This window comes from Solanum pennellii, chromosome 3 (genome assembly GCF_001406875.1).
Source record: "Solanum pennellii chromosome 3, SPENNV200".
Taxonomy (NCBI): Eukaryota; Viridiplantae; Streptophyta; class Magnoliopsida; order Solanales; family Solanaceae; genus Solanum; species Solanum pennellii.
In genome coordinates this window covers 6663505-6680641 of record NC_028639.1, presented here as the reverse complement: position 1 = coordinate 6680641, position 17137 = coordinate 6663505, and the positions used below count along the sequence as shown (strand labels likewise).

Genomic DNA, 17137 nt, shown 5'->3' with positions numbered 1-17137 from the left:
AACTTCTCATTGTATGGCTTGCTGAATATTAAGCCCCGTATGTGCTCCTCATGGCTTTGATGTGTTGTGTTCATGGCTTTCGTTTGAAACCGATACTGTCCGTTTGCGTCTAATTGTTATTCACTTAATTTATGTGCAAATAGTCTTGGTCACTGTGTGTTTAAAAGTATTAGATCTTGCCTTAATTTTCTTTCAAAGTGGTTCATGCATGCTAGAACCTTTACTCATATGAAGGCTAAAAGAATTGGGAGTTTTGTTACCTCTTCTTCTATTCCTTTACTGCTTGTTATCAGTTTCCCTTCAACTTATTGTTCAAGTGTTATTTCATTAACAATGTCTGGTGGATGTTAGTATTTTTATCGTTTTATCTCCTCCCATAGATATTAATCATTTATTTCACTTTATGTTTTGCATGTAAAACCGGCTTGAGTTCTTTACGAACTCTCCCTCCTGCATTTCGAGAGAATTGGAAAGACTCGTCTCTTTTCCTCATATCTAGTCAATCAGCCACGAAACTAGCATGCAAAATTCGAGATCCCATGAAGTCCGAAGAAAGTTGAAGAAGGCAGATTGGAAGACCTCTTTGTTTTACATTTTGTATTTTTTTATTTGTAATGGGCATAAGCCCTTGTTGTTTTTTTTTTTTATTTCCTCGTAATTATATTTGTATGTTTAGATTAGGACAGGTACAAAATGGGTTAAATACCCAAAAACAGGTGGGTCCAAGTTTCGGTCAAGGCGAACAGAACCCGAAAACTTGGACCCAAAAATCTCTCTCTCTCTCTCTCTCCCTCCCTCCTTCTCTCTTTATTATTTGCTTACGCTTTTTACTCGAGTGTCGTTAGTCTAGGATTAGAAAACTCCAACCCCATCGAACGTCTTTAGTTTTATCAAACTCAAATTAAAAATTTGAAACTTTGAAAGATATATGTTTAAGTTTGGAAATCGCTTAGAGTTAAAGTTTTAACTTCAATAAAATATTCTAAAAAAAATTGGAGAATTCGCTTAAGTAAGTTTCTAATAAAGTTCTATAAACAAAAGAATTGCAAGAGTTAATAAAAATAGTCAAATAGGTTAATCGTCGGAAAACCGTGTTTAACGGAGTGTCTTAGGTGCCTTACACCTTCCTAAGACACTAATAAGAATCCCGAACCCCCTAAAACAGTTTTCAAAACGATTTTTTCTGTTTAAGTTGTTTTGGAAACAAGTTTTCTTAATTTTCTCAAAATTAAGTGGCGACTCCTAAAAAGTCGAAAATAACTCTACAAAAATAAAACGAACTTTTTTCGAAATAATCATTTTTTGATAAAACACTAGTGAAGAAAAATGAGTACATATATCTTTTAATACGCACTACTTATTGCCTCATTAAAAACCCTGCTAGAAAAATCTAGTGGAATAAACCTCGGTCAAGGGAAAAAGAGTGCAACGCGTATTATACTCCCCCCTGATTAAAACATCACTTAATTTATTGTGATGATGTCTCCAATCTTCGTACATCGTGGTTAGACTATTCTTTTTCAAAGAAAAACCACACATTTCTTGAATATGGTGTGTCATTTATCTCAACCAGACGCACTCTCGACTTGCTTCATAGAGGACTTTTATTTCTGCATAGCAACATTTGCTTCATTGATCGCCAGGATATTATTGTGCCTCCACATGCAAACACATAGCGTGCTTGACATAGAGCTTTATGCGGATCAGATAAACATTCTGCATCTACCTAACCAATCAATTTTGTCTTGTATTCCTCAGAATAGAATAAAACCATAACTATGGTCCTTCGAGAATAATCAATCATGTGTTCAACACCATTTCAACGTCCTTTTATTTGGGAGAAACTGAATCTTGTCAGTAAATTTACTGCAAAACAACTATCTGGTCAAATATTGTTAGTAAGATGCAGTAGCCCTGATTGCACCAAGATATGCAATTTCATCACCAAGAAGCTCTTCATCCTTCTTTTGAGATCAAACTGAATCATCATTTATGTCAAGCAATCTCATAATCATTGGGGTACTCAATGATTGTGATTTATCCATATAAAAACGCATCAAAACATATCTGTGTATGTGCACTGATAGACAAATATTTCATTTGTCAAATTATCAATCTGTAGGTTAAGACAAAATTCTATCTTACCAAGACTTTTTCATAAAATACAAGGACAATTAGGGTTATTCTTTTGTACCCTTTTATTCCTTGACTATTTGAATCCATATAAGGATTCTTGAAGCTTTATTGAAAAAGTTTCTTTCAAACTCTTATATGCTTCAGACACCTTAATTACTTCAAGGATTTTTATATAGCCTTTAGTATTGTCTAGCTAGACATGATAATTATTCATTATATGCATTCAAGTTTTCATATATTGCCAGAGCAAAACAAATCTCATTGCATCCACCACAGGAGAAAACATCTCCAATAATGTCAAGATTTTTGCGACAAACCTTTATGCCCTAAGGCACAAATCGTACTTGATATCTTATAGTTATACTACCGCATAATAATTTATTTGTACCCCACTGACATTATACCTTGATATATGGACAATCAGTCCAAAACGTTTAATTTATTAAAGTGAAACAATATACTTGAATTATGTATTTTACTTGGCCAACCATTTATCTGTCCACACTCTATGACAGATTTGAATTCAAGATCCTCGTCACAATTTATATAATTGAACGCTACCTCATATCAAAGATACCGTCGACGGTTATTTGATATCGATTCCAACAAGACATAACGTATCGATATATCTTCATTTTTCTTCATTTTTCAGGTACCTGTACCTTTTTCGAGGTTTTATGAAGTGTTATGTCAATGTGCTCTTTTATAGAACTTGCCTCATTATCATGACCATATTGATCATTTTCTCCTTCTTTCTTCAAGGAAATTTATATTTGGAACTGATTGGTCTACTACGCTTTCGGCGTATCATAGACTCTGTCTTTTAAGGACTTCAAGTTGGAAAATTTGCAGTTGAATTACATCATAGGTCAGTACATTCATCTGGCAATCGATTTTCAATATTATGCAAATGAATTATCCCTTGAACATTAAGTTCACATATTTCTTTAACGAGGATCTAGATAATTCATAATCAACCTCACACATAATTTTCAACTGTCAAAATCATCTCTCCCCCTTTGTTAGAAAATTCAACATTCATCCCAACCTTATTTGGGAATTCATCTTTGTGCGTGGTGGATCAATTAAAATCATAACCGCACATTCAACATTTTAGACGAAAATTATTTGATTCTTGACCCTGAATCAATTTTAATGGGGAAACTTTGTTGGCTTGATGCATATATGTGTTGCTACATGTTAAATTATCTCATACCAAATCTTATTTGGGAGTTTTGTTCTCACAACTATGATTTAGCTATAATTGGAGGCATACAATTTCTGTTAAATTAACCAGCATTATCAATATAATTTCATAATTTGGAATTGTGCTCTTAATTCACCAATTTGAGCAAACAACCTTACCAATACCAATTTGTAAGTTGACACCAAAGCACATGTGATCGTCGCATTGATGCATCCATCATATAGTTGCAAATGATCTACATGGTAGGTGAATGAGCCCATATTCACCTTTTTATATGTTCCAAAAACTTCAGGGGATTACAATCTCAACCTTAGCTGGTACAATGAAAACAAGAAACACAAGAGAATTTTTGAAGAATCTTTTATTTCATCATCATATAAGCCACATAAATTCTCAATTATATTTACATCACATCCAAACCATGATAGTCAACTGGTCATGCCAACTGATATTTATTTCACTACACGTATAATTCACTTTGCATGTGATTTCATCAACATGTTCATGTTTGTCTGCAACAAACAAGAGGAAAAGTGGGGTAATATTTTACATAAATATTTATAACCCTCTTCGGTTGTAGTGATTTATAGTTTCAATATTTGTTTTCAATTCATCCGAAACTTAAAGAGTTTCTTTTGAGACTTACTACAACCCCATTGTTATTCCTCTGATAATAACACAACTTGTTAGAGCTTCCTATTAATTTTATGTACTATCACATATTGCATGACACCATCAGTATGGTGAGCATCTCCTTCAAGGAGAAATTATATCATTATTGTCATAGTCAAAACATTACGAGCAAGACATGTTTCTTGCTTTATTTTTGTTGTACCATAGGTACACAAATAATGACAAATTTGTATTATCACACAATATATTTGATCATGGTCACAACCTTTATAGGCAAGAATTGCTTCTTTCTTTTTGCCCTTTCGTTAGTTAATAACAAACATACCATAATATTCATGACTTATAAATGCATACGACCATTGACCGTTCATGTCAAATAAAATTTATTTATTTCTCTCAAACCTCCCGTAAAGATGAGATGTGACATATATCATTTTTTCTCAAACCTTCCATAGAGGTGAGTTGTGGCATATATCCAACCCATAATGATTTTATCACATCTTGACTCATTCTCTTATAGAATGGTCGAACATTCACGATACTCATCACAAGTCACATTCTCTTCAAGGAATGGACTAATCATTTATATGTACTTCATAACTTTGCATTATAAGTATATTGTCATAGTTTTAAAATTCATCATATTTCCATGACACACCTCAACATCATTTTGAAAGATCAAGTGTACCATCACTTTTATCTTCTTGTTTCATGATAGTGGATTTATAAACTCAAATTATTGGGTTGAAAACATTCACAAGTCTAATGACCTTTCATACCATTTTGATAATAAAAATTGCCTTCACATTTTGAAGGACTATTTGAAGAACCATAGTGTTCTTCCTGTTATAATTACCACAATGATGACTATTATAATTCGATTCCTCACGCCCTTATTCATAATGGTAATTATTTGTCATCTTTCAGAGTAATTACTCACTGCTACCACATTCATATGATTGAATGGAGCAAGTCAATAGGCGGATTTCAAAGTTATCATATGTTGCTACCACATTCTTTCAAGGAATGGAGCAAATTCAATATGATGAATTTCAAAACTTTTCATCAAAAATATATTATTTTGCCTCACTCATCATTTTATCTTCAATATGTTGCATCGAGACTCAAACTCAATGTCTTATCCATACAAGGCACATTAGGCCATAATTCTATGGGACTTGAACCCAATACCTTATCATTATGGTGCATCAAAACTCGAATTGATGTCTTACCCTCTTCGTGTGATAGAACATGAATCTAGCGTCTTACCCTCAAATATTTTTCATTATGTCATCTGAACTTTAACTAGATGTCTTACCCGTTTGGTGCGATGAGACTTGAATCCATCGTCTTACCCTCTAGTAATTATAAAAATTAATAAGTTCCTCATAATTAATACTAAGAAAATCAACATGAAAATTTACTTCTTTATCCTTCAATTCTTTTCTGAAACGAAGAACTGTTAGTATAATCATAAACCAATGTATAATATTGTTAAAGTAAAACAAACCAATGTTCTATCTTTTCATATAACACATATATACTAAAATAAATTATTAGTATAAGAGGAACTTTTGAAAATATAAATGTGTAACAAGAAAAAATAAATATAGCATGTTCCTACTCACAAGTGTTTCAACTAAAACACTTTTGCAAAGTGCTACAACTTTTAGAACATATTCGTGCTGATAACGTGTTACAAAATATAAGCTCAGAGCAATATAAGTACAAAGAGAAGAAGACAAGATACATAGATGAAGAAGAGAACTTTTCTTCATATTCAAGTGTGTCATATTTTGAGAATGATACCTCTATTTATAAGTAAAGAAATTACCTCAAAAGTCACTTTGATGAATGTCAAATTAATAGATGATACACCATTATCCCATAAAGGTTTATGTCAACTTGGGAACATACATATTCAAGATAAAGATAAATCTTGGGAATACATATTCATCCATGATGAGGATAAGTTCATAAATAAATTGATCATCCACTTAGTTTAATGGATTTATAACAATTTTAGATTTTTGAAGTGTAAAAATTCATTTTTAAAAATCATAGTAACAACAACTATTTTATTTGAAAAAGGAAAATATTTATTTTTATGTCTTTTCGACTTTTTAGAGTCGCCACTTAATTCTTGAAAAAAATCGAGAAAAACAACATTTCCAAAAAAACTTAAACAGATAAAATCATTTGAAAACATCTAAGGGGTTCGGGAATTCATATTAACGTCTTAGGAAGGTTTAAAAGCACCTAAGACGGCCGCTAATGTGCGGTTATCCGACAGCTAACTTAATTTGGCTAAAACTTAAGATTTGTGATAAAATATTTCTTAGAGTTTATTTGGAAATTGTAGTATTTAATCTAAGTAAAATTGTTTACAAGTTAATTCTCTTTTTTTTTAAATCTATTTGATTTAATTTCAAGTTGATAAAACATTTATGGCGTCCTACAGGGATTTGAAGTTTTTCTAACATTAAAAATTAGCGACAAAATAAACGCAAGCAAATAATTAAAAGACATGTAAAGAGAGAGAGAGGGAGAGAGATTCGGGTCCAAATCCGAGTTATCTGTTCGCCTTGACCGGAATTTGAACCCACCTGCTTTTGAGTTTTTGACCCATTTGACTTTTTGGGTTTTCAACCCATTTGTACCTGCCCTAAACTAAGCAAATAATTAATACCAAGCAAATAATTAATACCAAATAAATACAAAAAAAAAATTAAAAAAAACAACAACAATGGCTTATGCCCAAAACAAATACTACACGACATATGCTAAAAAAGTCTTCTAATCCTAACTTCTTCAACTATCTTCAATTCTTTAAACTAGTTCAACTTCAAGAATCTGTCCGCCGAATTTTATGGCTTAGCTTGATAGAGGAAATTAAGCCTTTGTGGCTTTCTCGAAAATTCAAAGAGAGGGGATGTGGAAGTTCATAATGACCTCCAACGTATTTCACATGCAACAAAATGATAGTACGAATTAGCATATGAAATATTAAAAGGGATGAATTATAGTTAAAATCAGATGAAATTCAATCAAAATGAAATCCACTAGAAAATTCAAATTAGGCCGAGACATGCAGCTCTAAAAGATCGAGTAAACCAAATTGATGACGATGAAGTTTATAAACCAAGTGACACTAAGCATATATTCAAGCTATTGAATAAATAATAAAAAAAATAAACTCAAAATATAAAGAAAACACAGCTGCATACTGATCGAACCAAACTCCTTGTGCCAAAATTAGAACAAACCATTTCTAATAATAAAGAAAACTCATGGTGCCAGATGTGGTCTTTTAAACAACAAAAAAATTAGCGAAATTTCAATAGATCAACCGAAAGGGACATAAAAATATGACTAGTTTATCCAATTCAAGCAAATTTAATTTTCCGCGTTAACATATTAACCTCAAATGCAAGTAGACATGAATAAATAATTTACTAAATCAATTCCAGTTGCTGTTCTTTTCATGAAAAAGCACATGAAGAAATCGAAATTTAAATGACATATAGCATCATGAAAAGCACTTCAACTTGTAAGAAACAAACCAACAATAACAAAAAAAAAAAGCCTTGCCAAAGAAAGATATTTTGATATCACACCATGGAGTAGATATGAATATATTGGCTAGTCTCCATGAATAAGTGAAACACCAAATGATCAAACTAATTTCAGAGAGTAAAAAATACAAATGCACAGAGCTTAACAAGTGATAAGGGATAAGAAGCAAACCTTTAAAAAAAAAAAGCCTATTCTTGAACAAAGAGAACGAAGGTCATCCGAAAAAAGAGAAAACAAAGAGATCATGATCTATGTCAAGAGAATATGGAAAAATGTAAACATGAAAGTTGCAACCAAACTGAAATAGGCATGAATGAATCTCGAGACAAAGAAATGTAAATCCGAATAAGACAATAATAGTAAGAAAACAGAGAAGAAATTAGGGGAGCGAGCTTATCCGAACATAGATGATGAGTGTAAAAACTGAAAATTCTAGCGAGATGATCACCACACGAGTTCAAAATCAAGCAGTAAATAGACAGGAATGCAACTACACAACTGCTGAAACGAGATTCGAAGATGCATGACAGGGAGACATGCCATCCAAAAACATTGAGGGGCAAAGAAAATCTAAGCTAAACATGCTGAAAATGGATAAAAACTCAAGCCAAATGGCAGCTTAGAAACACACACAAAAAAAAGGAAGCAAAAGATATAGAGCAGCGCAGCCTTCACTTTGGACATTTGGACGACTAGGACTTAACTAATCTCGTCAAAACCACAATACTAACAACGAAGAAAATATGACAAAAATGACTTCGGAACTTCCCATAGGAAAGGCTTCCAGGCCTAAGAACTTAACACTTCTTTTGCGTGGGATTGCCGCTCTCTTCAAAAAACGATAAAGATGGGTTTATATAGAATTCGAATTAGGGTTACGAAATTAGTTGAAAAAGATCAAATACCCTCCGCTTCAATCAAAATTTGAAATCCACCTTTTTCCCAGAAATTTTTGACCTTATCCGAAAGAGGAAATGTTGCATCGGATTGGCTCCATCGTCCTTGGTGTTGACGTGGAACAATCTCACGCCATCAAGGACGATTAGCGTGCTCTGGATCAACGTACTGTCTGTAAGCACTGGTACTGCTCATGCGAGAGGGGTCGAGACGCATGTAAGAGTTGCCTCGGGTGCGATTCGAATTTGCTCAGACTGGACCTGGTTGTGTCGTTCCTGAAGAGGAAGAAAGAAAAACGGGTCTGGGGCGATTTGAATGGGAAGGGAAAGGGATGGGTCGGGTCAAGGTTCAGGGGAGAAAATGGGCTGGAAGGGATTGGGCTTCACATTTTCTGGATTTTTGAAATGAAGTGGTGGGCTGAAAATTTCAAATAAAAGGGTGATGTAATTTAATTTGGATGGATTAAAAGGTCAAAATTTGGCCCTTTAAATGGCTAAAATAAAGTATGCGATGTCCTAGATTGCAATCGTATCGAATGTAGACGACGATTCCGACTAAAAGTTAAATAAGAATGAATCAATAAAAATAAATTAACCAGCTTATCAATTTTGACGAAATAAAATAATTAATTTAATTACAAACTAAATAATTTAAAACATAGACTATTATATAACCGAACTAATTAGTAAAATATTTAAACAAAGTAAAATTTTTTTTTGAGGCGATTTTTGCATAAACATAGAATATACTAATCGTATATATAATTACATAAACATATATATTATCTAAAATCATAAAAAGTGATAAGATTAAATTAAAATAATTCAAAACATTTTAAACTTTATAAAAGCTAACTATTTCAAAATCGTATAAAGTTAAGAAATTCGTTAATTAATTTTCTATTAGGGCAAGTCAAAATTGGGTGTCAACAACAAAAACATTTCAATAACAATAATAAAAACACAAAATAAATATGAGAGTATCTAGTAAATATTAAAATAAAAACTTATCATAAATTTAATAAATGAATAAAATAATAAACTTTAAGAAATGACAAATAAACACCTTGAATTCATGAAAAGAAATATTGAAAATCCTATGTCGTTAGAAATCATTGTTGTGGTGGTTTAGTTCTTGAACAACGTGTGTTAAAAAATGAATCATTAAATAAAGTCATTACATCATCATTATTTTAGTCAAGGGTAAATATTTACCCTTGCCTATCTCGAAATTAATCTTGTTTATATTGATTAAATTGAGTAACTGAACACTGATTATTTTTTCTCTACTAGTTGACCTAAGTTGCATCTTACTATTGGGTTGAGCCAGCCTCACCCTCTGAAGTCCAAACTATACTTGAAACGAGTTTTTGCCTCATACAATTCAAGCCAAAAGTCCCGAATAATTTAGTAAGGGCAAGGATAAGCTTGCTTCTTCACGAGCTTAACAGAATAAATCCTATTCAGTGGAGGCGAAAAATTTTCTCAGCACGCTCAATGATATACTGGAAAACATACAAATTTTTGCAGCCCAAAGGGAAGTATAATAACAAAGATTGCCCCCTCCATTACAGCAAAGTTGTAATGTTTTATGGGCAGAAATATGATCAATAATTTTCCTTCATTCCTTTTATCAATAAACTCCCAAATATGTTGATTAATAACATATTACTACATTCTGACAAATACAATTGTACAAACAAAGCTGCTATGTTACATCTAAAGAGCTCACTCTGATCCAGGCTCCGTCGGGCTCCATATACAAATCTCTAAATCTAGCTGCCCGGATGAGTCTAGATGAGCAAAAGGAACCAGGAGAAAATCTACCGGGGGCAAACCATGAAATCTACCTGGAAAACTATGAGCAGATGATTTCAATCTCAGTGAACTGCTTCCTCTTTCTGATACAACATCATACAAGAAGCATTCCTTTGATGAGCTTGGACCGATACAAGTAATCACAATGGTATGCCCTATACTTTGTGTTCCCTTGGAAAGAAGAAAGAGGACCCCATCTTTTTCTGCTTGTAAAACAAGGAAAGTTTCCTTCTTGCTCAACGAGATAGGCAATGGGCAATCATACTGGAAGTGCCTTCCTGAATCACAGTGCTTACTGCTGAAATGCGATGAGAGTTGCTTGGAGGAATCAACAAATTTACAGTTCTGGAGAGGGCATGGGCATGGTGCATAAGGGCAGGCGTCTTCGTGATCTCTTTTCTTTGAGTAGTCAACAATTTCTGTGCATCCATACTTGATGTTTCCGCATGGTACTGGTCCTGAACCAGCAACTACTTCAATCTCTGCACAGACTACATTCCCCTCTATGCTATCTGTGTGTGGATGTTCCTGAAGGGAGGTAGCAAATCATTTTGGTCAAATCATTCCAAGAGAGTACTTTTTCTGAACTTGAAATTCTCAGAGAATACTTAAATTAACTTGTACCATAAATGAAAATTTATTCAAAAGAAAAGAGACGATTGGGTAAGCCTCCCAGATTCTAAGATCTTTAAAAGTAAAATTTACCATGATTCAATATAAGGTTCCAATTATAAAAACATACATAACGCAGATGCATTTGGATTTAGGATAACTATTTTTTAGTTTGTAATATTTTACTCATTGTTTACCCTCATTAGTCACTCAATCTATTATTTAAGGCATCAACCAAACACTCTTAACGTCTCAATATCATTTGCTTCTGGGTCATTGAAGCAAGTCATGTGTTGACATGATGATAGCAACGTGCTCCTTCCAGGTCTCAGTTCAGGGTAAAACATTTTAATTAGTAGAGAGCAAGAATTAGATGGCACATCACCTGTTCTGTGAAGGTATCCTCATACTCTTGATCTTCCATGTCCTGCCAAATAGATGATAATCACCAAGATATCTATAATGCAATATTAGGAAAATAAAAGCACGGATATGGCAAACTGGAGTTGAGGCCAAGGTACTCCTCGCCCTACCTCCCATCCAACTGCCCCAAAAAGGAAAGGGAAAAACTATTGTAATTTGTACGAAATGCTGAGGTAAGCATACACCTCACTATGCTTTGATAACCTTCTCTCTGTTTAATCAGCTCTATGTTGATCTTAATTCTCAAAGTACTTTCTTTTCTTCTGACATAGATTTTCTGCAAGGTTCTTAATTTGATCTATTAAGATTATGAAAGACGAAGTATTTAACCTTTATTTCCATCAATAAACTGGTATGTGACTAGGCCAACAGTCGATGAGAAATAAGGCTGTCAAACATAGGGAGTTGACAACAGCCTACTATATATTCAAACAAATTTAAGCATTGTACTTAGTCAAAACTGAACGCCTGTATAGATGAATATATTAGGACGTAAGAAGACATACCAGGCCTTACTTGATACTTACAAGCTGCGACTATAAGACAAACAGGTTACTTATGAGAATAACAAATTACTAAACCACACCTCTCCTATACCTGTGCATGAGAAATCTCTTGCATTGGTTCCACTGCTCTCAGCGGCATACTGTCAGTTTGGGCTTTGTATCCCAATGACCCCATCCCAAGTCCTCTGTCCATGCAGACTACCTGCATGAGAGAATAAGATAAGAATAATATGAGAACACGTTGGTTTACTTAATCAGACAACTGGAGTGTACCTCCCCTGAGCCATAACCACCAAGTTCCTTCTCTTGCTTTTCTCTCTCACTAATCTCCTCCTCACCCCATGAGAATAAGCAAGGGAAAGCTACAGGGGCTGATTCATATGCTGCTCCAACAGCAACACTCTCATAGTAAAAGAGCTGCAAACCAACGAAAGATTAAATTAAGCACTAATAAGATAAAACAGAGATGGGTATTTCACATCATTCACCGTCACCTGGAGAAACAAAAGACAGCCCCCAACTGCACGCTGCTTTCCTTGACGAAAACGAGATATCTCCCGCACTAGCCGGTCAAGCAAGAACTTCCCCCAATTATATTGATGGAGTACATCCATATTTGTCAAAAAATGGAGGAAAGAAGGGCTTACGTCAAGCCTTGCAGTTGGGCACAAAAGAGTGCCCATTACATAAAGTACGAATGACCTTTTGAAATCCTCCCCAGCTTCTGGAGCTGCAAGTCGTTCCTCCAGAAGACGGACAGAAATCCCACGATTGGTGGCATTGTATCGTTTACGTAACTGTAAAATCAATTCATCAGACCCTGAGTTAACCACATCTTTTCCACTGGCAGGCAAACCCATTACAAGTTCCACATCCCTTGGAGTTAAGGGTATCCTCTCACCACAGATTTCCAAGCTACGTCTTACAGTATTGAACCTCTCCAATAGCCAAAGACACAAGCTTCTTCGAAGAGTCCGACATCTGAGGCCAAGGATGCTACCAAAACCCATGCTCTTTACAGCTTCCTTCTGGTCAGGTGTGAGCCTTTGTAAGACATTTAGTAGACGGCCGGGGGAACACCTTGTGACTAGTTTGGTCTGCATAAGCAGTCCATCAAGAAGTTCATAAGAAGTCAAAGATATTAAACATTCTTAGTGTTACGAGTTAACCTGTCTTCTTGGCTTAGGAGCACGGGCAGGTGCTGAGCTCAGGTACTTATCCCACACTTCACGAGCACGAGTAGTGTACTTTGCCTTCTCCTCAGGACCCATCAGCTTCCATGCATCTGATGCTGCCTTTGTGGCCTGGAAAGTGATGTGCTCTTACTAACAGGCTTGTGTGTAGCAAACAGGTGTACGCTAATGCATCTCATAAATACAAATAGATTCTTACAACTTTCAGGCCTGAAGATTCAGGATGTGTAGCACTATACTCTTTAATAAAGTCACGGCTGAAAATATTATTCTCCGTGTTAGAAGAACATGGTAGTCCAAAAGCAGTTTTAATTAGATAAACAAGTTACAAAGATAAGGTATTTACTCAAATAAACATGTCACCTGAAGTGCACCCAAGAGCAAGCAGGACGAGGAGTGGCTACTTGTTTTTTCTTCTTTTTTCTACTCCCTTCAGGTTCACTAATACCTTGATCCTTCCTCTTTCCTATTGAAAATTCTCCTTCAGTAGGCACCTTAAAATTAAAGATTGGAGAAATTCAGTTACCAAAAATAACCATCCACCTTAAGGAAAAAATGAAAGCATGCATGCTAAAACTCCACTAGGCCAACAATGTTACAAACGAGTCAAATAACGAAGATGATGCCAAAGCACATAGAATCTAGAAAAAATTAACTCTTTTGACTGAACAGCAAATGAACAAATTCACAACATTTAAAAACTGTGACCATTATATGCTATGATGCTCCCAACTACAGCATCAGCTGAAAACATGTCTGCAAGCCGGGGGCAGTATTTGCATACAGATTCAGCAACTCCTAAATGTTAGCTGCTAATTTGTTAACATTCAGCTACTCTCAATGTCCAGTTTCTTCATACTGTCAATTTCCTTAATAAACAGTGCATTTGTTTTGTGAATAAAATGCTATTAAACCATGTAATGTTCTGAAGTATGCTGATAGTGCAACACAAAACAGCCAAGCAAAGCTGATACCTGCACTTTGATATATACTGTCCTTAATTTAAAGACAAAGTTATCATTTTTACATGATTCGTATCCTCAGTGTCTTCAAAGCCCACTAGTACTTTGCAAGTCAATAATTCCGTGACAGAAAACCTGGACTATCATACTTTCAGGCACAAATGGCTTAATAAACAGTACCCAGATTAGATTGTTCCACTTTCCTACATCATCTTTTAAATGTGATATAAATATCATATGCTTTATTATTCACTACAACTCTTCCTGTGTGATCTCTCTCATACTGCCGGTCCCAAGCCCCAATAAAGGAGGGCTGCCGAGGGTCAATCTGGAACAGCCACTCTACCCCAAAAAGGTAGAGGTAAGGCTGTGTACATCTTACCCTCCACAGACAATACTTGTAAGATCACACTATATTTGTTGTTGATGATGTTGTGCTCTATTCACTACCTTCTTGAAGTTACAATTGGTGCAGTGACATTTTTAAGCAACTCTGTTTTTCTTCGTCCAGACAGTTTACAAGTTCTACTCCCTTATGTCTCAATTTATGTGATATTGTTTGACTTCACACACAAAGATTAAAGAAAGAAATGAAGATTTCTGAAATTTTTAGTCTAAAACAAGCCTTGTATATCTGTGTGACTATAAATAAAAACGAAATTTTAAAGTTAAGTTATTTCTAATTATAGAAAGCTAACAGTCTTATTTCCACGGACTAAAAAGGAAAGCTTCTTCTCTGATTCTAGTAAATTGCTACTGCATTCTAAAGCTGAACAGCTAATTTAACACAAAAGCACACACAGAGAAGGAGGAAGCGAGAAACTGAAAGAGAACCAAATGATCATGAAAGCTTTGATGAATAATAAGTGGATGCTTCACTTCAGCAAACACAAAGAAATCGAAATTAACTGTAAAACAATAAAATGAGGTACGATATAAAGCACAAAGCAAAGATGAAAATTGAGAATTGAAACCATTGTCATTGTGTGGTGAGGAGATGAGGCTTTGTCGTTGAGATCAGGTGTAGAAGCCTCAACCTCGACCATGTCGATTATACTAGGGTTCCGGCAGCTATGAACGGTGACGTAAGTTGATCGACGACGAGACGGGGTCGAGCTCGTCGGCCTCAGCGATATTCAGGCGTTCAGAATTATTTTTTCTGTGCTGATTAGGGTTGTACCTTTAGGTTCTTTGGTTAATTTGATTTGCATCGGTAATAGGAAGAGTACAATCGGGCACCGGTTTAGCCCGTTTCCTTTGTTGTTGCCACTTGCATTACTAATCCATCCCTTTAAAAAAAATTGACCTATATATTTTGGATAAAATTATGTGATCACGTGAATTTATATTATTTAATATATCTATAGTTAGAAAATATAGTAACTTTCATATATAACATACATAAAAATCATAGTTTGCATAATTGCATTCGTAGTAAACTTTATGTTTGTTATGACTATTTTATATACATATATACAAAAGAAGTAATTATATAATTTATTTCGGTATACATATATAAAAGAATCAATTGTATAGTTTGTGTTTATATAAAGCAAGAAAGAGAGAATTTTCTCATAAGGGCAGAGAAATATCGTATTTTTATACTCATAAGTGTATAAGACCAGAATATATGCATTTGTATTTGTATATACAATTTTCTCTTGCTTTATACAAACACAAACAGAATGTATATATTTGTGTTTGTATAAAGTTATAGAGGCGAGTTAGAGTAGCGAACGAGATCTGTGAGAGTGGCGAGCGAGATATAGGAAAAGGGGAACGAAAATATATGTATATATATAATTTTCTCTCACTTTATACAAATACAAACTCATTTTATACATTTGTGTTTATATAAAAGCGAAAGAGGCGAACGAGACGCCTAGTGAGAAGAAGAGTGGCGAGCGAGAAATTGCAATAGTTTATGGGGTACAATTAAATCAAACTATATATATAACATTTAATTTGAATTAATAGTTTGCTATTATATATAATTTTCCGCAGAAAATATTATTGCTCACCGGTAACATTTATTACTATTTACATAGGGCCGCACTTTCAATTTTGCATATCTAAAATATATAACAATATTTTCGATTTCCCTCAATTATTCAAAGTAGACTTTCTCTCTCTTCATAATCCTTTTTTAGATTGCACTTCCATTAATAAATTAAGTAATTTTACTCTTCTACCCTTATTTAGTTTTCTTAAGTCAAATTTTCAATAAATAATTAATATGTTATATTTCAAAAGTTATAATGCATTTGGATGACTACTAAAAGTTTTGAGTTTATTTTCAAAATCAAATTTTATAGAATAGTGAGTGGCGAGAATAATTAATCAATGACCATATGAAGTACTCCAATGAATATGAATTACTTATTAGAATATGTGAATCTAGGATTTGGAGGTCCTGGGTGCCACATTGTTCAAAGTAAGATAGCGGGTCGATTACTTTAATTTTGGGTTACAATCGAGTTATTTATCTTTTTTTTTATATTTCTATAAGCAAATCGATCAAAGGTGCATGTTAGTAATATTTTCCTTTAGATATTAAGAGATTAGAGATGATTAAACGATTCAAATTTTATTTCTTTTTAGGAATTAGGGCCTCATTCGGAAACTTTGAGAATTTTTTTTTTTCTAAAGACCCGAGAGTACATCCTAGAAGATATGGTGGTCTCGAATCGCAAAACGACGTGCTTGACCTCTCGGAGGTCTTGTACAAGCCCTATGACATCGTTCATTGTATACATGTATGAAAAGTAGTGCGGAATTAAAACTTTTCACATGAAATAGTACTTCAAATATCTTTCATTAAACATAAGGAATATAGTTAAGTCTCAAGTCACCATCTTAGACATATGAGTACATGGGATACGGCCCATACAATCAAAAAATGTAAAAACTTGGTCTATTACAATATTTTGAATAAAAGAAGTCTAAAGATAGTTATGTCCTCGAGTCAAGTGAGGACATACTTCAACTTTGCTTGAAAGAGTCTAGATTCCAAGCCTTGCTTCAAGACAGCCCTCACCTGCTGATCACACCTTTTGAAATAGACAAAAAGTATGGAATTAGTACAATGCATGTACTAAGTATGACATATGCATAATGATACGCTCAAACTTACTTCTCAAATAAGAAGTAAAGCGGTCGCGTCAAGTAAATAACC

At 34.1% G+C, this 17137-nt stretch overlaps 1 protein-coding gene across 1 annotated transcript; it reads right to left on the bottom strand.

The window, feature by feature from the left end:
• Nucleotides 1-10050: 10050 nt before the first annotated feature.
• Nucleotides 10051-15231, bottom strand: LOC107015388. Its single transcript, XM_015215640.2, has 9 exons — nt 14937-15231; nt 13364-13494; nt 13200-13257; nt 12977-13111; nt 12302-12904; nt 12081-12224; nt 11899-12009; nt 11264-11305; nt 10051-10794 (listed from the first exon to the last, which is right to left on the bottom strand). Exons 1-9 carry the CDS (start codon nt 15006-15008, stop codon nt 10177-10179), a joined length of 1914 nt encoding a protein of 637 aa, XP_015071126.1. The 5' UTR covers nt 15009-15231; the 3' UTR covers nt 10051-10176.
• Nucleotides 15232-17137: the final 1906 nt, after the last annotated feature.